The 26,295-nt window shown below is 41.2% G+C and overlaps 1 protein-coding gene and 1 long non-coding RNA gene across 2 annotated transcripts; both read left to right on the forward strand.

Moving 5' to 3' along the window:
• Window positions 1-3,106, forward strand: LOC122760323. The gene is made up of 3 exons (XR_006358366.1): window positions 1-53; window positions 2,724-2,789; window positions 2,891-3,106. It is a non-coding gene; the product is annotated as an uncharacterized LOC122760323 (long non-coding RNA).
• A 6,401-nt stretch (window positions 3,107-9,507) lies between these two features.
• LOC122760321 (NLR family CARD domain-containing protein 3-like) lies at window positions 9,508-24,430 on the forward strand. Its single transcript, XM_044015413.1, has 12 exons — window positions 9,508-9,707; window positions 11,235-11,327; window positions 11,409-11,522; window positions 11,946-12,053; window positions 12,677-12,755; window positions 14,293-14,482; window positions 14,567-16,367; window positions 16,464-16,637; window positions 20,860-21,033; window positions 21,397-21,570; window positions 23,680-23,726; window positions 23,807-24,430. The coding sequence occupies exons 2-12, from the start codon at window positions 11,251-11,253 to the stop codon at window positions 24,331-24,333; spliced, it is 3,465 nt and encodes a 1,154-aa protein (XP_043871348.1). The 5' UTR covers window positions 9,508-9,707; window positions 11,235-11,250; the 3' UTR covers window positions 24,334-24,430.
• Window positions 24,431-26,295: the final 1,865 nt, after the last annotated feature.

A 26,295-nucleotide genomic window follows, 5' to 3' on the forward strand; every position in this document is an offset into this window, starting at 1 on the left:
TGATGATGAAGACTCCAGTGAAGAAACCATCAGTCACCTCGATCAGCACATAGGTATTGTGACATGAATATTTCCTGGTTAGACCATTGTCTCTCTACAGCTGATGCTCACGCTTCTTTGGCACACATGGAAATCTTATACAATGTATCCATCTGTGATCACATTCCTGTAAAGATGGTCATCAGATCTGAGTACATACCTGCAACTGTAAAATGTGCAAATAATTCTAATCTTGGTAAATTGGACTGGTCCTCTCTTTCATGTGAAGACATTGCTTCCTACTGTAAATATACTGATCAGTTATTGAGCAGTATATGTCTCTCTAGAGAGGCACTCGTATGTAAAAACAGTAATTGTACAAATACCAAACATAAGACAGATATTTCTGCAATGTATACTGATATTGTCTCAGCTTTACTTGAAGCTAGTAAGCCTCATCTTAAGCGCATAAAGAGAGGAAAAGTTCGGCCTGGTTGGAATACCTATGTGGCTAAATGTTATGCTGAGGCTCGTGAAGCCACTAAATCCTGGGCAATGGCTGGTAAACCAAGACAGGGGCCCATTTTTGAATATAAAAAACAGTACAAACACAAAATATAAATATGCAATACATTTCATGAGTAAAAATGAGCAATCTTACAGGGCTGACTCTTGGCCAAGAAACTTTTAGATAATACTGATAAAGATTTCTGGAAGGAGGTGAAATGCATTAATAACTGCCATATGTATGTTAATAACTGCCATATATATGGTAATAACTTACCATATACAGTAGATGGAGTCTCTGGTGCTAGTGCTATTGCTGAGCTCTGGCGAAGGCATTATAGTAAATTTAACTGTGTTCAGACTAATGGCCATCAAGTAGCAAATGTTGAAAATATAGATATGATCACAACTCGTGAGGTTTCTCAAGTGATTAAAAACTTATCAGTTAACAAAACGACAGGTATGGATTATATCTCCGCTGAACATCTTAAATTTGCTAGCTCAATGTTTTGTACACTTCTTGCCTTATGCTTCAATGCCCTCATAGTCCATGGCTTCCTTCCAGACTCTATGATGACAGTGCAGCTGGTTCCTGTGGTTAAGGATAAAGCAGGAAAAGTGGGTTCCTCAGAAAACTATAGGCCCATTGCTCTAGCTAACATGTTGTCCAAAGTTATTGAACAAATTCTCCTGGAGAGGATTAAAGAACTAATTATCTCTACAGATAATCAATTTGGGTTTAAACCCAGACATGGTACAGATATGTGTGTATATGTGCTAAAGGAACTGCTGAGCGACTATAAGAGAAAAAACTCATCTGTTTTTATTTGTTTCTTAGACGCCTCAAAGGCATTTGATAGGGTGAATCATGAGAAATTATTTAAAAATTTGGGTGCAGTAGGTGTCCCTAAGTATATAGACAGAATCCTGTCCTATTGGTAGGCCCAACAGACCATGCAAGTTAAATGGGACAACTGCTTATCTGCTCCCTTTCATGTCAGTAACGGAGTAAGACAAGGGAGCATCTTATCTATTTTGTTTAATTTCTACATGAATGATTTATCAAATCATCTAAGCTCATGTAAAACAGGCTGTATGGTCAGCAGTACAGTGATGAACCATCTTATGTATGCTGATGATTGTGTGATCTTTAGTCCTAGCTCAGCTGGTATACAGCAGCTCCTTAATGTGTGTTCTGTGTATGGGGTCAAAAAGTGTGACAATGATTTGCAGAACCGTGGAAATATGACTTTTCCTGACTTTAAACTCTCAGGCAAGGTTCTAAATATCTGCAGTGAAGTGAAATATCTTGGTCATGTGATCACAGACCAACTGACAGATGATGAGGACATTTTTCGTCAGTGTCGTATGTTGTATGTGCGAGCAAATGTAATGGTACGTAAATTGGGTTGGTGCACTGTTGGTGTGAAGCTGACTCTGTTCACCTATGTACACTGCACATCTGTGGTTGAAATATAAAAAAGCCAGCCTTCAGAAACTGCAAGTGGCATACAATGACACTTTGAGGATACTTTTAAAAAGGCCCAGATGGACCAGTGCGAGTGAGCTGTTTGTGAGCACAGGAGTGAACACACTGCAAGCGGTTCTGAGAAATGGAATGCACAGGTTCATCTGCCGGTTAAATGATTCTGAGAATCTAAATGTTGTGGCAATGGTGAACATTATGTATAGTGACACGCGCTGCACGTCTCAGTTTTGTGGGCATTGGTATAAGTGGATTTTAAAAATGAGTCATTAGATTATTATGGTTTTTTTTTATTCCTTTTGTACTATGTGTCTTGTTTTTTTTTTACTTTTTGTATGGACCTTGAGTCTGAAAATAAAGCTTATCTATCTATCTATTTCATTGTTGTTGTTGACATTTTTCAGTCTTCCAGGTCATGGTAATCTAACTTGACTTGCTTTTAGTTGCTGCTACAAAGCACCTAGGAATATTGTACTGTGACTTTTTAAAGGCTCGAGAACTGAGACCGCTAGGGACCCAACGCATGCACCTGACTCAGTGAACCACTTGGGGGACACTTCAGACACATCCATACTGGACAACATGGAGGACACCTTTGACTCAACTGCACCAGCAGTTCAAAAACATCAGCAATGTTCAACCAATCAATGGTAAAATATTTTATACTTGGATTGAAAATTGTATTCTTCTCAGAAGACAGTATATAAATGTGCTTTTTATCATAACAAACATTTTAATTATTTTTTTCCAGATCACCAGCAAGACACAATACTTGGTACAGCCCAAGTTTCCTTAAAGAGCTCCAACAAAAAGCAAGGTAAAAGAGCATTTGCTGGTCACATTGAAAAAACATTCAGGTTAGCAGTGAGCCATTAAACCATTGTTAAGCAATTTCTAATGTGCTTTCATTTTTGACAGCTGAGAAGGTGAGAAGCAAGTGGACAGGTGATGAAGTTAAGGCTGTTGAACGACACATGATTCGTTTCATAACAAGCTGCAAAGTACCAGGTAAAAGGGACTGTGATGCCTGAAAGACAGAGACTGGTCTGCCATCAAATACTACATTCATAACCGAATCACAGCATTAAAAGGAAGATGAATAGATAGAATGCACTGTGATAGATGCAGTTAAACTTATTTCTTTTTATTTTGTACAAGACTGTGTGAAGGTGTTCACTGCAGCCAATGTTCAGATTTATGAGCACCTGTTGTGGGGGTTTTAATTTGTTTGTGTTCCCCACTCTTCTGAGTTTTATTTACAGTCATCTTATTTATTTACTAAACTAAATTATGGCTGGCCATAATATAGTTGGGTGCACAGTGTAATTTGTCATGTAAATGTTGTTTGTTTGTTTGTAACATAACAAACATGTCTTGTGTACTGCATGACCTGCAGCACAGGTCTGTGTTGCTCATAGCCCATTCTGGGCCTTGTTTGCCTTTTCATTAAAAGCAAGAAAGGCAGAAAGTGTTCCCATGATTTTCTTTCACTTGAACATTTACTGCTTCATAAATCCAACACAATGATAAGTAGACTGACCACATTTGCTCACTTTTGTTGTCTGAACATGTGATATTTCTGACCAGGTTACCTGATTAGTGAGCATATACATGTATGATTATTATGTAGATATTTCAGACGTATATAACAGAAGCAAAGTTGCAAATTCTGACTCTATCCCTACTTGGTCTTTATAAGTCACAAAAACCTGAACATTGTGTATATCTAAGGGTTTCACAATTCACTGACATATGTATATATACATATATAATGACACAACATGAAATAACAGTGTTTGATGTCATGGTACTCATTTGTCACATGCCACACTGTTGGAAAACCTGATAAAAACTACGTCAGTTTTAGTCTACGATATCTCCAGAACATTTTCACGTCTTTATCTCACTGTTGGACAAACTTGGGGCTGGTCATTTTGGTACTGTTGCTATGGAAACACAAACAAATACATCATGTATTATACCGACCTAAACGGTTAATAACAACATACAGAAACTTCCTCAAGTAACTTTTTTTGAGTTATTTCATGCAAAAAAAAACATTCTTGTCTTGGATGCTGCGTTTTTTGTTTTTTTAAATACTTTCTTCCACCATAAGTGTCTTTCATTTCCTCTGGCGCCCACACGGACGCCATGACTCACGTCTAATCCTCATCCTCATCCTTGGACCAGATTAAAAATGCTTCCGTTAGAACAGGTCACTGCTGCCACTTTTCTTTTCTTCTTCTGTTTTTTAATTCAAGCCGTTTCCTGCAGCACTTCCTGTTCTGTGATTAAAATAACTAGAACTAAACTGGACTAACACTAAATATAACAGCTGTGAAACGAGGCTGACACCTGACATGTCACACATGAGAAGTCATAAGAGCAATGAAATATGAATATTTAAATAGAGGAATATTTCCTTTTTGATAAACCTGGAGCAGCTCTTGGTTATGCTGCTGTAGACCTGGACTGCACTCTCTCACACTCAGGGTGTGAATATGAATATATATGAATATGGTGTGAATAGATCATCAGCATTATTATAATGATGCCATCATTAAAAGTGCTTATCAGTATAACTTGTATCAACAGTCTCTGCTGCTGCTTCTATAAATGACATCATAGTCCTATGAACATGTCATCATCACACATCTCTGACTCTAAGTGTCCTGTATAAACTTAGAACGTGATACAGTTGTTGTGTATCTGCTCCTGGTCTCTACCTCTCCCCCCTTGTCTCTCCCCCTCCTCTCCTCTTTCACCCCAACCGGTCGAGGCAGCTGCTGCACGTCTGTGAGTCTGGTTCTGTCACAGATTTCTCCATGATGTCTTTGTACAGAGCCTTGAGATAATGGATGTTATGATTTGGCGCAGTACAAATAAAACTGAATTGAATTGAACTTGAGTAAAGTAACAAAGTATTTGTACTTTGTTACACACACAGGTCACAGTCATGGATGTATTATAAGAACTGTTCACATAGCTGAAAGGCATCATGGGGGGTAACACTACTGCGCATGCTCATGCTCTACACAACCAGGAAATAAACGCAGAAGTCAGAAACTTTTTTGGCATATGTGCTGAGTGAGCAACTCCATAGGAATGAACACAACCAGAGGGGCGGTGCTCTATCCAGTTCTTATAATACATCCATGATTCCAGTCCATAACTTAAAAGTATTAAAGGTATTTTCAGCTCGATTTAAGTTAGTGTCCACACACACACACACACAGATGAACAGTGGGTGTAGTTTCACTCACACTTTGGTTTTAATCTCCTGCAGAACGTTAAAGGTGAGATTTACTGTGACACTGAAGCGTTTTTCTCAAACCAGACGTTTGTCGTGTTTTTGTTTTAATGAACCAAAGTATCAAAAACAAAACGATGGAAGAAGACGTTGCAGTTTATTCACAGACACACGCAGACGCCTGCGTCTCTTTAACCGTGTGAGAGCGGGCGACGGGTAAACGAGCCTCTGTCTGCACTTAAATAAAAACAAACATGTTTCCTCGTCTGCAGGGCGTGACAGATAACACACACACACACACACACACACACCAGTCAGACGAGTTAAAGACGCCTCACTGCCGACGCCACATTTATCAACTGATTGTTTTGCAAATTGATGGGATAGCTTTCATTTATTTCCTGCATGGCCAATTGTATAGAATTGATATCATTTTTATTTAAGCCTGTCATTTTTACATGCTGTATTTGTGCTACTTCTGTATTTTGTCCCACATGCTATATGTTGAATTGTTGTATTTTCATCTTATTTTATGTAAAGCACTTTGACTCACCTTAAAATGTGCTATATAAAGTAGCCTTGCTTACATTTTTGATAATAATAGGGTACATTTAATCAAAGTGTTTTACATGACTCATCACATTTATCATACAATTGATGGTAGATAATTACATGACAAAATGCAATGTTGGTTATCATTCTATAGGAAATAATCATATGACAGATCTATTGATTATTTATCTAGAATCATTTTAGCAAATCAAGCAATTCAATGGAGACGAGGACCCCTATTACAGTAAGTGAATGCAGGTGACAGCAAATCAATCATCTAATTGTGGTTTGGTGTACACATTCCATCTTTTATTTTCAATGCCTCAATTTCCTTTTATTATATTTTTTGCTAATTAGTTTAATTTTGTATTTACTTGTTTCTTATTTTTTTATTATATTTTATTTTGGTGATAGTGTTCTTTAATGTACTTATAGATAATAGATAATTATAAGTATAAATCATTTCTTTAATACATTTTATTATATATTTGATGTTTTACATATTATTTTATCATTCCATGACAGTTGTGTGTGTCTCTGTTTCTGTCTATTGGACATTCTTTAATCATAGATGGTGCTAAGCTTCACTTTTAGCCTGCTACACACCAGGTTTGCCCGGCAGCATAAGTTACCATGGTTACATGGCTGGCATTCACATTAGCCACCTTGGTGGAACAGGGTTGAGGCTCAGATTGATGGAACGGAAACCTGAGCCACAGTTATGGCTTAGCCGTGGTTGAGGCTTAGCCAGAGTCATAGTTTCCATGGTTTCTGAGTTGGGGCTTATCTCAGCCTCTTTGATGGAACCGAACTCTCACTCATATTAGCCAGACTTGGCCATTTAAGCTTGGCTTTGCCTTTAGTCTGCTTGATGGAATACCCCCCTGAGCATGAACCAACAGGCCATCATATCAGAACAATATCTAATTCCATCAACATAGACTGATGAAGAACTGAAACAATAATGTCTTATGTCTTCAGTTGTCCAATTTTCCCATCCTTCTGCACGCTTCCTACAGCATTTAAGTGTGTGTCAGTGTTGTTTGTGTGTGTTGTACGTGTGTGTCTGCGTTGTACGTGTGTCTGTTCATCTGCTTGCTTTACAGAAAATATAAAGGTTTTCCCCACACGTCAGAAATTGTTTTACTATCACAGATAAACTCACAATACTTACACTTCCACAGCTTCCTCACACCACAGGGATCTGTAAAAATAGAAAACGAGAACATGTTTAGTTCAACAACTCAGCTCAACAATGTCAAAGTTAAATACAATAAGGTATTAGAAGCGAAACGACGCCGATGTTACAGAGAAAACTGACATGTTAACGAGCGTGTGTGTGAGAGTGAGTGAGAGGGAAAAAGAGCGGCCAAGGACAGGTCAAGCAGATCAACGCGCTGCAAGCAGCTTGCGGTGTTCCCAACGTAACCTCCTCCATAGCGCCTGCTACACTTCTTTACCCAGACAGCGGCAGAATCGCTTTTCTATTGCGTAAAATCACGGTTATAGAAATGATAGTCGCGCACACTCACCGGTATGTGAGCCGTCCTCAGACTGAGGACACGAAGCGAACATTAACATTCAGCTGACTCTTCTTTGAGTTAACATTAGCTAGTGTTAGCAATAAGTACTATTAACATGATGCACAACTTGGTATGTATTAATGATGGGAGAGGAACGAGGGTGAACACAGCTACAGGTTATGAGTCAGCATTAGATGTAACACTAGTGTCAAGTGCCATTGCGGGCGTTAGTAGTTGGGAAGTCTGTGCGGATTCCACTGTAGGTAGTGACCACTACCCAGTGACATGTTCTGTAGGAGAGAGAATGGAAGTAAGTGTGAGTGGACAAATCCCAAAGTGGGTATACGCTAAGGCAAAATGAGATCTGTTTCAGGAGTTGAGTGAGGAAGAACTGACAAGAGTGGATGTTTCAGGAGATATAGAGGAGATAAATGAGAACATAACCTCAGGAATTTTAAGGCCAGCAGAGGGAGCCATCCCCCAGAGTAAGAGCAAGATAAATAGGAAACTGGTACCGTGGTGGACAGAAGAATGTCGTCAAGCTGTTAAAAAAAGAATTTAAACAACTCAAAAGAACCCATAGCGTGCAGCAGCTAGTCCAATATAAGAAGGCACAGACAGCAGTGAAAAGAACAATACACCAGGCCAAGAGGGCAAGCTGGAGAGAATTTTGTGAAAAAATAGGAAGAACGACACCTGTAGGAGAAGTATGGGGAATGATAAAAAAGATGGGGGGAGATAGAAAGGTATGGGATTATCCGGTCATGATGTGTGGGGAGGAGACTGCACTTTCTAACAGGGATAAGACAGAAATGATGGCAAAGTCATTTGCAAGAGTACATGGCATTGAAAATCTATCAGAAGAGGGGACGAGGAGGAGGAGGAGGAGGAGGAGGAGGAGAAGGAGGAGAGAGAGAGAAAACAATGAGTCAGTATCCAGGTGTGCTAGACAGGAGGGAAGAAACAGGAGAAGCAACTGACGAACCATTTACTATGGCAGAAATGACGAGGGCAATAAATAAATCAAGACCAACCTCCCCAGGGAAAGATAAGATATGCAATATAATGCTAAAACAAGAGAGAGAGCATTATTAAAGTTGCTGCTATTGTACAACAAGGTGCCTGGAAAGAAGCAGTAGTGGTCCCCAAAAGAACACCCAGTAAGGATCCCACACAACCCACTAGTTACATGCCAATAGCCTTAACATCAGATCTGTGCAAAATAATGGAAAGGATGATAACAGAAAGATTAACATATGATCTTGAAAAACCAGAAATGCTGGCAAAGTGGTTTTAGAAAAGGAAGAAACACAATGGATGCAGTGATAAGGCTAGAGACAGAGATAAGAAAGGCACAGGCAAATAAAGAAGCAGTAGTGGCAGTGTTTTTTGATATTGAGAAAGCATATGATATGATGTGGAACGAAGGATTATTAATAAAGCTGTGCAAGATGGGTATAAGAGGAAGGGTGTACAACTGGATTAAGTAGAGAATGGGACCCCTCAAGGGAGTGTGATTAGCCCTTTACTCTTTACACTAATGATCAATGACGTGTTCTCAAAAGTACCAGAGGAGATAGGTAGGTCACTCTTTGTGGATGATGGGGCCTTGTGGAAAAGAGGAAGGAATGTGGCATATGTTGTGGGCAAAGTACAAGGGGCTATTGATGAGGTGGTGGAGTGGGGCTATGACTGGGGATGCCAGTTCTCAGTGGAAAAAAACCTAGACAGTGTATTTTAGCAGGAAACCAAGAGAGGAAGGAATGAAACTGAAAATGTACGGGAATGAGCTGCAAAGAGTTGGAACATTTACATTTGTGGGTGTAGTGTTTGACTCACAGTTAACATGGGCAGGGCATATTGGTAGAATAGAAGAGAAATGCAAAAAAGTGATCAATGTGTTGCGATGTTTGACAGGTAGGAGTTGGGGAGCTAGTGTATGTGGCTTTAATACCATCAGTGTTTGATTATGGCAGCATTGCCTATGGGTCAGCTGCTAGATCAAGGCTTAAGAAGCTGGATGTGATTCAGGCACAGGCGCTGAGAGTCTGCAGTGGGGCTGTTAAGACAACGCCAGTACCTGCCAGTACAGGTAGAGATGGGAGAGGTGCCTCTGGGGCTGAGAAGGAAGCAGTTGATGGGAAATTCGAGTCGATTAGAGTTAGAACTGTATAAGTTTATGTGTCGAGATCATTGTTCAGTGATAAGATCTGATTCTGTTAATATTTGACTGCAGTTGATGGAGTTGAGTGTAAAGTTCAGATCAGAGCAGTTATTTGATCACATTCATCACATTTCCTTCAGATGACACTTGAGAAAACTTTGGTCTGTGTTTTGTTCGCTGTTCAGCAGCAGAATCACTTCACAGACGTTCAGCAGCTTCATGACGATCATTTCCTGCTTTCACAAGGTAACAGAACTAAACTCATCTCATCACACATGTGAAAAAGAACTTTGTAACTGAGCTAAAACGTTTTTTTGGACTAGAACGCTGATTAGTTTTAGTCCTTTCTATATGTGATAGTTTTAGTCCAATTTTAGTCAAACTCAAAAAAGTTTTAGTCAGTTTTAGTTTAAAAAAAGAAAGAAGTATAGTCTTTTAACAAATCCATTTAGGTCAATAAGTAATGGAGATTACTGTTGGGCAGAATGAAATTTCCTCCACCGGTGGTGCGCCGCGACCGACTCTACTAAAAAAAAGGGGCGTCAACAAAATAATTTTGTCATCGTAGACGAAAACAACACTGTAACTGAGTGGACGTGATGTTTTTACTGTGAAGCTCATGAATCTCACGTCACTGACTCTTGTTCAGGGACTGAGGTTTTTACACAGAATGAATTGACCCTGTAGTGACTTAGAGAGGCTTAAATGTCTGGTGTAATACTGCAAACTTGTCTTATTATGGGATGTGAACATGTCCTGGTTCCTCTGAACGTGAAGAAGGCCCAACCCTTTTGAAGCAGCTCTGCTGACACAGTATAAATGCTGACATCTGCTGGTTGACATGTGATATTACACACTGGAATCACGTGGATGCTCAGAACCCACGAGCTGAACTTCTGTATGGTCTTAATTCACTGAGTGATGGTTTGACATCAAACATATTTAAATGTAACATCTATAAACACAAACTCTTGTTAACGACCAGATGTTGTTTGGAGCTCAAACGTCACCTGGTTGTAACAAAAGACTTTTCTACAAGTTCACTGTGTTTGTTTTTGTAGAGAGAGTCGTGTTCCTGTTCAATAATTCCCAAGATATGAACTCATTTTCTTTTACTTTGACCTTTGTCTGAAAAGTGGATCCTCTCTCAGCTAACTTGGCTAGTGCTGCTAACTGCAAAACAATCACTTCCCTGTTACAGATCCATCATGTTCTTATCAGATAGTGACTGATCATTTTATGTTTCCGGTTAAAACAGATTACAGCCATTGTAGGTGAAACAAAAGGATCCAGAGGACGAGGTCATATTTTGATAAGATTTAAGAAACTAAAGTTAAATCAAACGTTTATTCTCAATCGTCACAATTAACGACATCTCTTCAAAGTCCAGATGTTTAACATACATATGTATCTATCTATTGGGCAGCTTCTTACCTGACCAACAGAGGGCGGGCTCTTCTGTTAAACCAGTGGACTCACCTGCAGTGAAGGGCTGTAAAGTGTGATGCAAACAGTGTCTTGAGTGAGTTGTAAGTCGAGCTGTGACGTTCACGAACGAGTCAAATCGTTTTAACGGCTCTTTGAAATGAACCAGTAACTGAGTGACTGACAGTCCATTACCAATGGGCTGTGCCGATTGTTCAGTCAGCCAATGAGGGTCATGTCGGCCAATTCTGTGGTTAAAAAAAGTCTTCTTGCTGACTGGCCCACATTAGGTCAATGTGGTCCACCCATGTTAGCAGAACTTGTAATGAGCGAGTTTTATTCTCCCAGCAGGTGGCGCTCTGCTATGAATCAGATCAAGGACAGTGAAGAGGAAGCTCCGCCCTCTAAAACCACTCTGTGTGAGGAACATGAGGGTCAGAGGTGAGATGAGGATCTCATGGATCATGTGACTCGTCTCCATGTCACAGCTCAGTGTTTTATTTACACATCATGTGTTTGTAGGAGGATCCATCAACAGAGACCAGACTCTGCCGCACCTGGACCTGGACCCAGCTGTGTGTCCATGAAGAGTGACCAGTCCATGGATGAACCTGTGACCTTCAAACAAGAACAGAGGTCAGATGATGGAGGGTGGAGGTCTTCACAGGTCAACAACTAAAATGATCCACCGTGTAGCACCAGAGACACCTAATATTTGAGAATTCAGACCCACACCCATGCAGACCCAAGACATTCTGGACCCAAGTCCCAAACAGACCCGTCCCCATTTAATCTCAGATCTGGACCCATGAAAAAATAAGAAATGTTGAAGAATTGTGGAACAGTCCTGGCTCACATGGTTGAGTTTGGGTAAAGTGATCTGACTGAAGATGTGGAAGTCTTAAATGTGTTAATCAGTGTAGTGTTTGACACCATCTGGGTCACACTCAACCATTTCTGACACAAACCTGTTTTCCTTGTGTCTCCTGATACTGTAGATCATTAATGAGATCAATCACAGCAGATGTTGTATTTACATGTCATGTCCTGTGTTTGTTGGAGGATCCATCAACAGGGACCAGACTCTGCTGGACCTGGACCCAGCTGTGTGTCCATGAAGAGTGACTGGTCCATGGATCAACCTGTGACCTTCAAACAAGAACAGAGGTCAGATGATGGAGGGTGGAGGTTTTCACAGGTCAACAACTAAAATGATCCACCATGTAGCACCAGAGACACCTAATATTTGAGAATTCAGACCCAGACCCATGCAGACCCAAGACATTCTGGACCCAGCTGTGTGTCCATGAAGAGATACCGGTCTATAGATCGTCTTATTAGCTTCAAGGATGGACAAAAACATGGTGAACTGATGTAAGAATTTCACACATAGTAACACACACTTACATGATCCTCCACCAGGGGGAGCCTGTCTAGTCCAAAACATGTTGAATCCAGAAAAACACTCTTCTTCTCTTTGGTGGACCAATGTTGTTTTTCTGTCTCCACTAAACTCTTCAGCCTGTCCTCGTCTCTGAATACGTTTCCAGCAGTAAATCTAGTCAGAGTCCGTGATTGGTCAGGGACTCATGGACAAGCCTCTCTGATTGTGTCTTTGAGACTTCACACATAACAAACACTAGAGACTGTCCTTCAGGGACTTTTGTCTTCAACCTGTCAAACTCATGTCATGTGAACTTGGCTGAAGAAGAATCGTAGGTGCAGCACATTGAAAACCTGGTAGAAACAAATGATTGTTTAGTAAATGACACTGAATCTTTTCTCCTCAGAGTTGATCAGCAGAGGACAGAGGTTCTCAGTGGTCAGTCTGTCCAGCAGCATGGAGCAGACCTGGACTCCATATTTAAGGTGTGTAAATGTACAAACATGACACTACTGTTAATACTGAAGCAGAGTCCTGGGGCCTCATGTATAAACCGTGCGTACGCACAAAAAGACAGCGTACGCTTGCTTTCACGCACAGACGGCATGTATAAAAATGTACTTGGCGTGGAAGTTTGCGCATCGCAGCGCAAACTCTCGAGCTGCCGTGAGAATTTGCCGAGAGCTCCGCAAACTCTTGTCAGGTGGAGACGCTGCAATATTAAGCTCTGAAACTTATCACAGTGTTTGAAAATAATATTATTAATGTGTCTACAGTGACAAACATGAATTTTCTGTGACAAACAATACTGATACACCACGTACGTTTGAACATATGTGGATAACATCAGAGAGGACACTGAAGACGAAACTGATCCTGTGAGCGAACACACACACTACAGACCTGTGTGTGTGTGTGTGTGTGTGTGTGTGTGTGTGTGTGTGTGTGTGTGTGTGTGTGAGAGAGAGAGACTCACTTATTTACTTTGAGCAAATTACTGAAATTAATTTTCCACAGATGAATATTTTCTTTATGTAACACAGTGATGTAAACACAGCTGCTGACATGAACACATGAACACACGTCAGTCTATAATGTTTTAAACACAAAATAAAGTTACAGACTCATTTGTTGTAAGAAAACGGGACTTGAACGTTGAGTAGAACATTTTCTTTATCCCATTTTAATCCACACGATAACGAAATAACTACGAAAAAGTTATTCCGCCACCGCTGCGCCTTTCATCGGAAGAGAAAGGCGCAGCATCCACAACACAATCAGTGACAGTAATGAATGGTTACATGGAGTAACTCCGTGAACTCTGTCTGCTTATTTTGTGCCTAATGTGCGTAGATGATGACGTGTGACACTTATAGATTGTTGAAATAATCTGTAAATTCAGCTCACATGGATCAGTCATGTCTAAACATACATGTTACACCAGAAAAAAACATGCACAGGATCAACTATCAATGCACAGCCAGTTTTTTAAGCAATCAATATTAATATGAGAGCAGTCGCTGTGACCCTGACATTTAGTTCCTTTGTGTTTATCACTAATTCCAAAAAAAACGACCAAAATAATCTATTTTTACAGATTTATACATCATAAATTGACGAGTTGATCGTGCACTTTCCTTCTTTTTCTTTTATTTCCCTCTTTCTTTGCTGCCACAGTTGTCCTTTTTCTTCAGGACAAAGGCGTTTTAGAGTCATTTGTATATTCATTTGTGGGTGGGCGTGGTGTGTTCCTCATTCATCTCCGCTCAGTTTCACGTTTGATGGGATGTATAAAGAAAAGGTGCGCAGGACTTGGCCTACGCACAGTTTTATAAATCTGAGATTTTCTTTGCGTACGTACTTTATAAATGTTGTGCGTACGCCGTCTTTTAGTATGAAAGCTGCGCACTCTTTTATACATGAGGCTCCTGGTCCTGACAGCCTGGATGCTGCTCTGTGGACCTGCAGGACTTCACTCTGTCACTGATCATCTGAGGTTAAACTTCACATGTTCTGTTCCAGCTGCTGGAGGAGAACATCATCTGCTTTGTGAAGAACGAGCTGAAGAAGATCCACAAGGTTCTGGATACAGATCACACAGAAGTCTCAGAGAGTCAGAGGGAGGATGAGGAGCAGAGGAGCAGCAGAGAGGCCTTTCTGAAGATCACAGAGGACTTCTTAAGGAGGATGAAGCAGGAGAAGCTAGCTGACAGTAAGAGGACTTTTAATGTGAAAGGAAGAACATCTTATTTTCTCAATGATCCACTCACTGATTTATTTTCTTGTGTTCTGTCAGAAATCAGAGCTCCAGCTTGTCGACGTGAACTCAAATCAAACCTGAAGAAGAAGTTCCAGTGTTTGTTTGAGGGCGTGGCTAAAGCAGGAAACCCCACCCTTCTGAATGAGATCTTCACTGAGCTCTACATCACAGAGGGAGGGACTGGAGAGGTCAATGAAGAACATGAGGTCAGACAGATTGAAAGAGCTTCCTGGAAACCAGACAGACCAGAAACATCCATCAGACAAGAAGACATCTTTAAAGCCTCAGCTGGAAGAGACAGACTAATCAGAAGAGTGATGACAAAGGGCGTGGCTGGCATTGGGAAAACAGTGTTAACACAGAAGTTCACTCTGGACTGGGCTGAAGACAAAAGCAACCAGGACGTACAGCTCATGTTTCCCTTCACCTTCAGAGAGCTGAATGTGCTGAAAGAGAAGAAGTTCAGTTTGGTGGAACTCATCCATCACTTCTTCACTGAAACCAAAGAAGCAGGAATCTGCAGGTTTGAAGACTTTAAGGTGGTCTTCATCTTTGATGGTCTGGACGAGTGTCGACTTCCTCTGGACTTCCACAACACTGAGATCCTGACTGACGTCACAGTGTCCACCTCAGTGGACGTGCTGCTGACAAACCTCATTAGGGGGAAACTGCTTCCCTCTGCTCGCCTCTGGATAACCACACGACCTGCAGCAGCCAATCAGATCCCTCCTGACTGTGTGGACATGGTGACAGAGGTCAGAGGGTTCACGGACCCACAGAAGGAGGACTACTTCAGGAAGAGTTTCAGAGATGAGGAGCAGGCCAGGAGGATCATCTCCCACATCCAGACATCACGAAGCCTCCACATCATGTGCCACATCCCAGTCTTCTGCTGGATCACTGCAACAGTTCTGGAGAACATGTTTGAAACCAGAGATGGAGGAGAACTGCCCAAGACCCTGACTGAGATGTACATCCACTTCCTGGTGGTTCAGTCCAAAGTGAAGAAGGTCAAATATGATGGAGGAGCTGAGACAGATCCACACTGGAGTCCAAAGAACAGGAAGATGATTAAGTCTCTGGGGAAACTGGCTTTTCAGCAGCTGCAGAAAGGAAACCTGATCTTCTATGAATCAGACCTGACAGAGTGTGGCATCGATATCACAGCAGCTTCAGTTTACTCAGGAGTCTTCACTCAGATCTTTAAAGAGGAGAGAGGCCTGTACCAGGACAAGGTCTTCTGCTTTGTCCATCTGAGTGTTCAGGAGTTTCTGGCTGCTCTTCATGTTCATCTGACCTTCATCACCTCTGGAACAAATCTGTTGTCAGAACCAACAACGAGCCAGTGGTCCAGACCATTTAGAAAAAAACCTAAACTGAATCATCTGCACCAGAGTGCTGTGGACGAGGCCTTACTGAGTCCAAATGGACACCTGGACTTGTCCCTCCGCTTCCTCCTGGGTCTTTCACTGGAGACCAATCAGAAGCTCTTAAGAGGTCTACTGACACAAACAGGAAGTGGTTCACAGACCAATCAGGAAACAGTTGAGTACATCAAGAAGAAGATCAGTGAGAATCTGTCAGCAGAGAGAAGCATCAACCTGTTCCACTGTCTGAATGAACTGAACCATCGTTCTCTTGTGGAGGAGATCCAAGAGTCCCTCACATCAGGACGCCTGTCCACAAAGACACTGTCTCCTGCTCAGTGGTCAGCTCTGGTCTTCATCTTACTGTCATCAGGAAAAGATCTGGAAGAGTTTGACCTGATGAAATACTCTGCTTCAGAGGAGGCTCTTCTGAAGCTGCTGCCGGTGGTCAAAGTCTCGACCAAAGCTCTGTACGTGGATCAGTATATAAATATTAATAAGACATATTCTAAAGAGCACAAGACAAACATGTTTAACCTTTTGTTCATCACTGTTTTCTACCTCAGACTGAGTGGCTGTAACCTCTCAGAGAGAAGCTGTGAAGCTCTGTCCTCAGTCCTCAGCTCTGTGTCCTCTCATCTGAGACACATGGACCTGAGTAACAACGACCTGCAGGATCCAGGAGTGAAGCTGCTGTGTGATGGACTGAAGAGTCCTCACTGTTCTCTGGAGACTCTCAGGTCAGAACTCTGACTCACACTCTTTGCTTCTTTAGGTTCTAGTTGATAAAGATGTTTTTTCTGAATCACTGAGTTCACCATATCTTCTTAACTCCAGTCTGTCAGGTTGTCTGGTCTCAGAGGAAGGATGTTCTTCTCTGACCTCAGCTCTGAACTCAAACCCCTCCCATCTGAGGGAACTGGACCTGAGTAACAATGACCTGCAGGATCCAGGAGTGAAGCTGCTGTGTGATGGACTGAAGAGTCCTCACTGTTCTCTGGAGACTCTCAGGTTGGTGCTCAGCTGATTTATAGGGACAATTCTCTGATTATTATTATTATTATTATTATTTTATAATTTATTTTTCATTGACATTCAGAAACAGACATTCACATCCGGCAAAACATACATGCATACATCTCACATCTGTTGTCTGCTCTAAATGCCTAGACAAAAAAAACAAACAATGAAAAAGGGAAAAACACACAGTAGCAACTATGTACAGGTTAGGGAGTGATCCTTTTCGTAGTACAGTCATTGGTTTGTAAAAATAAAATCAAGTCTATGGAGTGTGACATATTTGAACCAGTTCCCCCAGTATGAAGCAAATTTCTCCAATTGATGGTTAACAAATGCAGTTATCCTCTCCATTTTATAGATGTCCATTGTAATGTCCATCCATAAGTTTAAAGTTGGGCTTTCCTGTGACAACCATTTCCTGGTTATACCCTTTTTGCAGGCCACCAGCAAGATATTTAATTGATGTTTATCCCCTTTCAGCCATTCCTCAGGTATGTGTCCAAAAAGCATAGCCTTACTCTCGAGGGGTATTTTGCAGGTAAAGATCTCCTGTAGAGCATTATGTATCCCTCTCCAGCCCTTAATGACAGGATAGTCCCAGAGAACATGGTAGTGGTCAGCATTTTGATTTCCACAGTTCCTCCAGCAGACAGGGGAATTATCATCATAGTGAGACTTCTGAGAAGGTGTAATAAAGTACCTAATCAAGCTTTTCCATCCAAATTCCCTCCACTTCTGTGAGCTGGTACATCTCCATTGATACCTCCAAATTGTTGTCCATTCTTCCTCAGATATATTTATCCCTCCTTCCTTCTCCCATTTTATTTGAATATATGAAGTAGAGTGAGATTTCAAATTAGACAGACCCTTATATAAGCATGACACAGTTTTATTAATAGCTTTTGTAAATAATTGAATTAGACATGTGTTTATCTTTGTTAGACTTTTCATCTTTGTATTGACGTAATGCCGTAACTGCAGGTATCTATAAAAGTCTTGTTTTTCTAAAACATGTGTCCTTTTAAGTGTTTCAAAACTGAGGAACTTTCCATCTTTCATTACTCTACATAAGGCTGTTATACCGTTAGCTATCCAGTCCTTAAATCTAGAATCCAATTTATCAGGTCTAAAATCCGAATCATAAGCACACCATTTAAGAGCCAAAATATCATTTTCAAGTTTATGTTCTTTTATAATAATTTTCCATACTTTAAGCATCTACACTCATCACAATTGCTTCAGTTTGATTTCTTTGTATATGATCCATAATATGTAGTGTCTTTGGTATATTGTCTTGTGTTTGGCGTTGGTGTATGAAACCTGTCTGATCATTATGTATCAGTGTCGGCAGGAATTCTTCTAATCGTTTGGCCATAACAGAAGTAAATCATTTATAGTCCACATTAAGAACAGAGATTGGCCTAAAAGAGCCACTCTCCACTTTATCCTTGCCTTCTTTTGGTATGGCTGAAATGATTGCCTCCTTCCAGCTGGGTGGCGTTTGTGCATTTTTTAAAGCCCAATTCAGAGTAGGAAGTAAAACAGGTATTAGTTCTTTTTTTAATTCCTTGTACCACTCTGCCGTGTAGCCATCAGATCCTGGTGATTTGCTTAATTTAAGTCTACCAATTGCAACTTTTAATTCTTCTTCAGTTATATCTGCAGTCATCATTTTATTTTGATTTTCATCGAGAGTGGGTAAATCTAGGGAATTCAGGAAGCTGTCAATTTGGGCCACACTCACACCTGGGACTTCAGAATATAAGGTTTTGTAAAACACTTCAAAAGCTTCCTGAATTTCATTTAGTTTATTTTTTATCGCTTTTGTCCTTGGATCCCTAATTTTATGAATTGTATTTTCGGCTATCCTTTTTTTCAATTTCCATGCCAATACTTTCATAGATTTGGAGCCACTTTCGTATTCTTTCTGTTTCAGAAACATTCAATTTTTCTCGATTTCTTGTGTGGCCAAATTATTAATTTCATTCCTGGTGTGTCTAATTTCTCTCAATGTATTCTGTGCTAAATCTAATTTATGTTTTCCTTCTAGTACCTTTAGATTGTTTTTGAAATCCTCTAACTTTTTATTCCTATTTTTTTTCTTAAATGACGATATTGCTATAATTTTCCCTCTCAGAACAGCCTTCAGAGTATCCCATAACATGGGAGGTGAAACCTCTCCAGTATCATTGAATTCTAAGAAGAGACACATTTCTAATTTAATTTGTGCTTTAAAAGACAGATCATTCAACAGACTGGAATTCAATTTCCATGTATTATTTTTTGATCGCAGGCCAAAATCAGTGGATAAGTATACTGGTGCATGGTCACTTAGATCTATTGTCCCGATTCCACAAGTATGTATTTTATCTTTATCCTTCCCAAATGTTATGAAATAATCTATTCTTGTATAGAGAGAGTGAGGAGCAGAGTAGTAAGTGTAATCCCTTCTGTTAGGGAAAAAATCTCGCCATATATCAATCAAGCCCACCTCCTCAAATAGTGTGTTTACTTTCTTATAGAAGGACTTCCTATCCTGGGTTTTTCCACAAGATGAGTCCAACTTTGGCTGCAGATGTATATTTAGATCCCCTCCACAGATCAAGAGGCCTTCTGTTTCACTTACCATGATATTGGTTATTTTTTGGAAGAAACTAATGTCACTCCCTGGGGGTGCATAGACATTCAGTAAGGTAATTGGATTCCCATCTATCTTACCCCTTACTTAACATAAACGTGCCCTCTTTATCACCCATTTCGAATACTTTTTGAAAATGTAGCTTGTTTGAAATGAGAATAGCAACTCCTCTTCTCTGCCCTGATTTGTATGAAGAAAAAAACAGATTTGTAAAGCCCCTTTTCTTTAGCTTTATATGCTCCTTGTCTGTCAAATGAGTCTCTTGTAAATAAACCACATGGGCTTGTTCTGTTCTCACTTTAGATAGGATTTTACTACCTTTAACTGGATTCAACAGCAAGACATAGAAAAAAGGATAAACAAAAAGAGTGATCCCAATGCTGGGGTCTCTAAGAAAAGACCCTGGCCTGAGCTAGATAAAATATCTAGCCGTGAGGGAAAGCCTCTCCCACCTGTGGGCTGAGGGCCCCCACCATGGCGCTCTAAAAAAGAAAAGAAAAGGTCTCTGTTCATTCCACAGAAAATGTGTCCTTATACAGCAACCCTCGCCTGTATATATATATTCTCATCATGTGGTGAATATAGCACGTTCTGTTTAGCTTTCCAACTCTTCAAAAATCAGTCAAAGCTTATACTTCTTCTGGAGAGGATGGGGACGGCCTTCTGAAAGCTCGCAGTTTCTCCTTGATACCCTTCTCTCGCTCCTCACCTGTCCCTGATTATTTTTTTAATTACATATGTGAATAGATTTTCTTGAACTCCTCCTCAGAATGAGTGGCTGTAAACTCTCAGAGAGAAGCTGTGAAGCTCTGTCCTCAGTCCTCAGCTCTGTGTCCTCTCGTCTGAGACACGTGGACCTGAGTAACAACAACCTGCAGTATCAAGGAGTGAAGCTGCTGTGTGATGGACTGAAGAGTCCTCACTGTTCCCTGGAGACTCTCAGGTCAGAACTCTGACTCAGACTCTTTGCTTCTTTAGGTTCTTGTTGATGAAGATGTTTTTTCTGAATCACTGAGTTCATCATATCTTCTTAACTCCAGTCTGTCAGGTTGTCTGGTCTCAAAGGAAGGATGTTCTTCTCTGACCTCAGCTCTGAACTCCAACCCCTCCCATCTCAGAGAACTGGACCTGAGTAACAATGACCTGAAGGATCCAGGAGTGAAGCTGCTGTGTGATGGACTGAAGAGTCCTCACTGTTCTCTGGAGACTCTCAGGTTGGTGCTCAGCTGATTTAAATGGACAATTCTACTCTGATTATTTTTTTAATTACATATGTGAATAGATTTTCTTGAACTCCTCCTCAGAATGAGTGGCTGTAAACTCTCAGAGAGAAGCTGTGAAGCTCTGTCCTCAGTCCTCAGCTCTGTGTCCTCTCGTCTGAGACACGTGGACCTGAGTAACAACGACCTGCAGGATCAAGGAGTGAAGCTGCTGTGTGATGGACTGAAGAGTCCTCACTGTTCTCTGGAGACTCTCAGGTTGGTGCTCAGCTGATTTAAATGGACAATTCTACTCTGATTATTTTTTTAATTACATATGTGAATAGATTTTCTTGAACTCCTCCTCAGAATGAGTGGCTGTAAACTCTCAGAGAGAAGCTGTGAAGCTCTGTCCTCAGTCCTCAGCTCTGTGTCCTCTCGTCTGAGACACGTGGACCTGAGTAACAACGACCTGCAGGATCAAGGAGTGAAGCTGCTGTGTGATGGACTGAAGAGTCCTCACTGTTCTCTGGAGACTCTCAGGTCAGAACTCTGACTCAGACTCTTTGCTTCTTTAGGTTCTTGTTGATGAAGATGTTTTTTTTCTGAATCACTGAGTTCATCATATCTTCTTAACTCCAGTCTGTCAGGTTGTCTGGTCTCAGAGGAAGGATGTTCTTCTCTGACCTCAGCTCTGAACTCCAACCCCTCCCATCTGAGAGAACTGGACCTGAGCTACAATCATCCAGGAGACTCAGGAGAGAAGCTGCTGTCTGCTGGACTGAAGAGTCCTCACTGGAGACTGGACACTCTCAGGTATTCTCCTCCTCCTCCTCCTCCTTCCTCTTCATGTTCATCAGCAGTATTCAAACTTGTCAGCAGGTTCAGGTTGAAGATGTCCTGTTATTATGTTTTCCTCTGTCAGTGAGTATAACCAAACATTCGTGACACTTTTTAAACACCTCGTGAGAACGAGTGAATGTCACGTAGTTCAGCCTGAGAAACGACCAGAACCATGAACTGGACAGATCATCTGCACAGAGTAGCAGCATCATGTGAGAAGTCCTGGTACTGGGTACAGAACAGTCCTGGTCCACTTCAAACAGTCTACGGTCAAACTAAAGTAAAGATGTCTTTATTCTGTGGTGTTTGTAGTGAGTTGTGTACGAGATGTTCGTCATCTAACAGCTACAATCAAGTTGTTCTTCATTCTTCATTCAACGGTGAAAACACACAAGTTTTGGAAGCAGCAGTAACAGCGACGAGCCTCCGCAGCAGCAGCTGCATAAGTAGCCATGTGTTTCCTCTGTGACGCGCAGCTGAAAAAACCACGAAAGCACTGGAAACTAGGTCTCGATTCAAGCAAGCGATCAAACAACCGTAATTCAAATACAAAGTTTATGCTTTTTAGACCCACAATACTGCGATTTGATACACTGTAAAAAATACAAATGAAATCCCTCTATTTTATCTATTTTCTTTGTTTACTTGGTTTGTGCTGGGCCAACTTGTTGCTGGTTTACTCGTGGTGGGTTTCAAATGTATAAACAGAAGTTGTCTTCTGTGTTGTCCACGTGGTGGCGCTGTTGAGTAAATGCGTAGCCTCCTGAAACTGTGGTCTCTGGTTCTGCAGACACCGGCCGTTTCTCAATATCCATACTTGTGCGTACTTGCGTACTCCGGTACTGTTCAAGTGCTGTTCCAATTCTCAAGTAAGCGAACAGCGAGGACCCGGAAGTATTCTCGCTCCGCCCATTTTTACCAGGTATGCATCGGAGGTGACTTGAGCGTACTTGGGATGGCCATGTATCCCAGAATACTGAAGTATATGAACTAAGAAGAACACATTAACACAGCTAAAGTTTAATACTTCAATGTGTTGATGATTGACATTAATAAGTAAACATGAGACAAGAGGGTCTCTGGGAAGTCAGACCATACGTTTTACAATAGGCATCCTGTATAGGACAGGAAACTTGAGGGTCTGTTTTGAATATGGTTAGTTAGGAAATATAGATGTCTCTTGTTTGACTAAATGGTGATATTGTCCAATTTAAAGATCATGGGACAGTATGGTATATCCGGACCCAACTTGTTTTTCAAGTTGTTGCATTATGGAAACAAGAGAAAGGCGGGGGTCCAAACATGTGATGCCTGCAAATAAGAATGCTAGAAAATCTATATAAGGTTAGTTTTGCTTTTCTGAGGCAGAATTGTTCGGAGATTCGGCAAGAACACATTCTCCCGAGCTGCTGCAGAGCTTGGTTCTGCCGCCTGACTTGTGACTAAATCAAATCCCTTTGTTCGGTACAAGTCCTGTGTCAGTGGGGTCTTCTCCTGCATCATCAACTCATCACCTATCGTTCATAAGAAGAAGGAAGCCTGACATTACATTTCGGCGGAGCATAGCAGCAGATAATAGAAATATAAATCTGAAATAAATATTTTTCTTTGTCCCGGAACAATGTTTTAACATCATTTGAGGCGAGAAATGAGTCATTTAGAATTCAAACATGTGGTTTGTGTATGAAGATATGACGTATTTATAGTTTGGCAGCGACGTTTGTCGGAGGTGATCAGCTCCGCCTCTGCGGACGCTCGGCGCTCACTGTGCCCGGCACTACAAGAACTACAGCAGAACAATACATACATACATACTTGCATACTTGAGTATTGAGAAACAACCACATACTTGTGTACTCCCGTACTTGGCAAGTATATACTCCCAGCGTACTTCTCAAGTATATACTTCCCAAGTAAGCAAGTACATACTTGCATACTTGAGTATTGAGAAACAGCCACCGTCTTCTCTTTGAAACACACCTGGCCTTGTAGTTCATCATTGTGTCCACCAGAGTGCGTCATTAAGACAACAGTTTGGACTCATGTTGGACAGAAACTCATTCAGACTGTTTCTTCCTCCAGGATGGACCATGCTGGAGAGCAGTGGTTAAAACCTGGTCTCAGGAAGTGTAAGTATGGATTTACAGGAAATAACAACATATCAGCTGATCATCAATAAACTGCAGCTGTGTCTCGTTGTCTTCATCAGATTCATGTGAACTGGAACTGGACACAAACACAATGAGCAGAGAACTCAAACTGTCTGACGACAACAGGAAAGTGACCCATGTGACAGAATATCAGTCGTATCCTGATCATCCAGACAGATTTAGGTTCTGTCCTCAGCTGCTGTGTAGACCTGGTCTGACTGGTCGCTGTTACTGGGAGGTCGAGTGGAGAGGAAGAGTTTATATATCACTGAGTTACAGAGGAATCAAGAGGAAAGGCATCGGTTTTGACTGTTTGTTTGGAGATAATGATCAGTCCTGGAGTCTGATCTGTTCTGATGATCATGGTTACTCTGTCCGTCACTGTGGGACACGAACACCCATCATGTCCTCTGTCTCTCACAGAGTATCAGTGTATGTGGACTGTCCTGCTGGGACTCTGTCCTTCTACAGCGTCTCCTCTGACTCACTGATCCACCTCCACACCTTCAGGACCACATTCACTGAACCGGTTTATCCTGGGTTCCGGGTCTGTCGTGGTTCCTCAGTGTCTCTGTGTCCTCTGTAGGACATGAAGAGACAGCAGCTTCAGTGGTGGACGAGGTCAAAGCTCGTCTCAGTCATTATTTGTTGAAACATCAATAAATAAAGACTTAAAAAATCAACATGTCTGTCATTAACTGAGCCGCCGTCCTGCGCTGTGAGCGCCCCCTGCTGCTGAGAACCAGCCTGAAACACACAGGTTCACACACACTGAGATCAAAATAACAAAAAGTGAATGTTTGAAAGTGAAATTAAAAGATACAGAAAGTAAAATCAATTAAAAATGAATAAATGCTTTATATAAAATAAAAAGAAAGAAGTCAAAATAATATAAAATAAAATTCAAGCCAATAGAAAACAAAGTAAATAAAGATGTTAAGAGTTTGACTCTTTGTCTGAAGAACATCATCTTCTCACTGACGAGCCTTTCTGTCCCAGCATGCACTGCTTCTCCTCCTCCTCCTCTTCATGCTGCCTGACAACAGCGCCCCCTGCTGCGTGTGAGCAGAACAACACTCAGAGTTACACACACACACACACACACAGGGAAAATGAAACACACATGAGCAGATTATGCCATGAATGAGGAAGTGTGGTTTCTGCTGTGATGCAGGTGAAACTGAGTGTGCGTGACCTCAGGATGACCTCTGTCCTCCTGCTGCTCTGTGAACGACAGTGAAGAACGTGTCCACAGTGACAGGAAACTCATGACACTCAGAGGGTTTTTGCACTTTCCAAACATCATCAGTGTCTGTGGTTTCTGTTTCTGTGGCTTAATGAAGAATGACATTTTTAACATCAATAAAAACCACATCATATCACTTTAATCTACTTTGTTGTGTTGATGACGAGGTACTGACACCTAATACAATCTATGTCAGATTAAGTCTACGCTCTTTTAGGTCATAGATTAACAGCTCCATCCACTCACTCTCCCACACCAAAGCCCATAGAGAAAACCATTGATTTTAGCTGCGGGGACACAGAAGCTGCTGGTCCTCTGCTGCCTCGTGTGGTCACTTTGTGTCACTGACGTCAATCTGAACAAAGGATTTCAAACACTGAAGTGACAAAATAAGACATTTGAACTTAGTGATGGATGCAGCAGTGTGTGTGTGTGTGTGTGTGTGTATGTGTGTAGCGCAGTTCAGTATTCCACAGAATAATTCAGGTTAGTGATAAGCAGGAAATGTGGGTGAACTTGTAGTAATAGAATAACTACAGTCTCGCAATGTGAAAAGTAAAGCTGCTGCAATTTTTGTGACTTTATTTTTTAATTTTTTTTACAGCTTGAAGACAAACAACACTGATGAAGTGGATGTGTAAGTTTTTGTCACTTCACATGTGAAAAGAGAGGGCAAATACTTCAACATTATAGATTAAAACATGGTGGTTACACAAGAGCATCATCATTACAATGTGTTCATAAAGAGTGCCCCTGCACATTCAAATCCTTTAATGCTCTTAAGGGGTATCTATCGGCAGCCCACTCCTAGATTGGTGGATATAATTGTGATGCATCGGGCACATGATACACAGCTCAAGCTAAGAGAGACTGTACTACAATTATAATCATGAACTATGCTATGATGCTATGATAACCACAATAACATTGCAAATACTACTAACTAATAATTCCAGTGTCAAAAAATTGCCCCGTAACAGCAAGTGCAAGAGATTTTCCATGGCAACGTCATCCGCTAAACTGGGATTTCTGAGTTTTGCTGAAGATCCTTCCTTGAGCGCGTTACCCCGCGGCAGTGTGTCACTTTCACGGCGGCGGTCAAGGATGTCCCATATCTGTCGCATGCATGCAAAACCCACGCACAAACAACAACAGCTGCCTCGGCCTAATATCACACACTTTGATGATGACCACAGCACACGGTTCACTGTCTGAGAAGCAGAAACAGACACGCAATCAGGCAGAGGGCGAATCTTGAGTGGAGAGCGCTATTTGCACGGGTTTTTTGTTGTTGTTTTTTGG

Source organism: Solea senegalensis, unplaced genomic scaffold, assembly GCF_019176455.1.
Source record: "Solea senegalensis isolate Sse05_10M unplaced genomic scaffold, IFAPA_SoseM_1 scf7180000013413, whole genome shotgun sequence".
NCBI lineage: Eukaryota > Metazoa > Chordata > Actinopteri > Pleuronectiformes > Soleidae > Solea > Solea senegalensis.

Excerpts from the sequence above, each read along its gene's own strand:
- LOC122760321 (XM_044015413.1), top strand. The coding sequence starts at position 11,251 with ATGAATCAGATCAAGGACAGTGAAGAGGAAGCTCCGCCCTCTAAAACC. Across the intron at positions 16,368-16,463 it reads AAAGTCTCGACCAAAGCTCT|ACTGAGTGGCTGTAACCTCT; the intron begins GTACGTGGATCA and ends TTTCTACCTCAG. Across the intron at positions 23,727-23,806 it reads AAAACCTGGTCTCAGGAAGT|ATTCATGTGAACTGGAACTG; the intron begins GTAAGTATGGAT and ends TGTCTTCATCAG.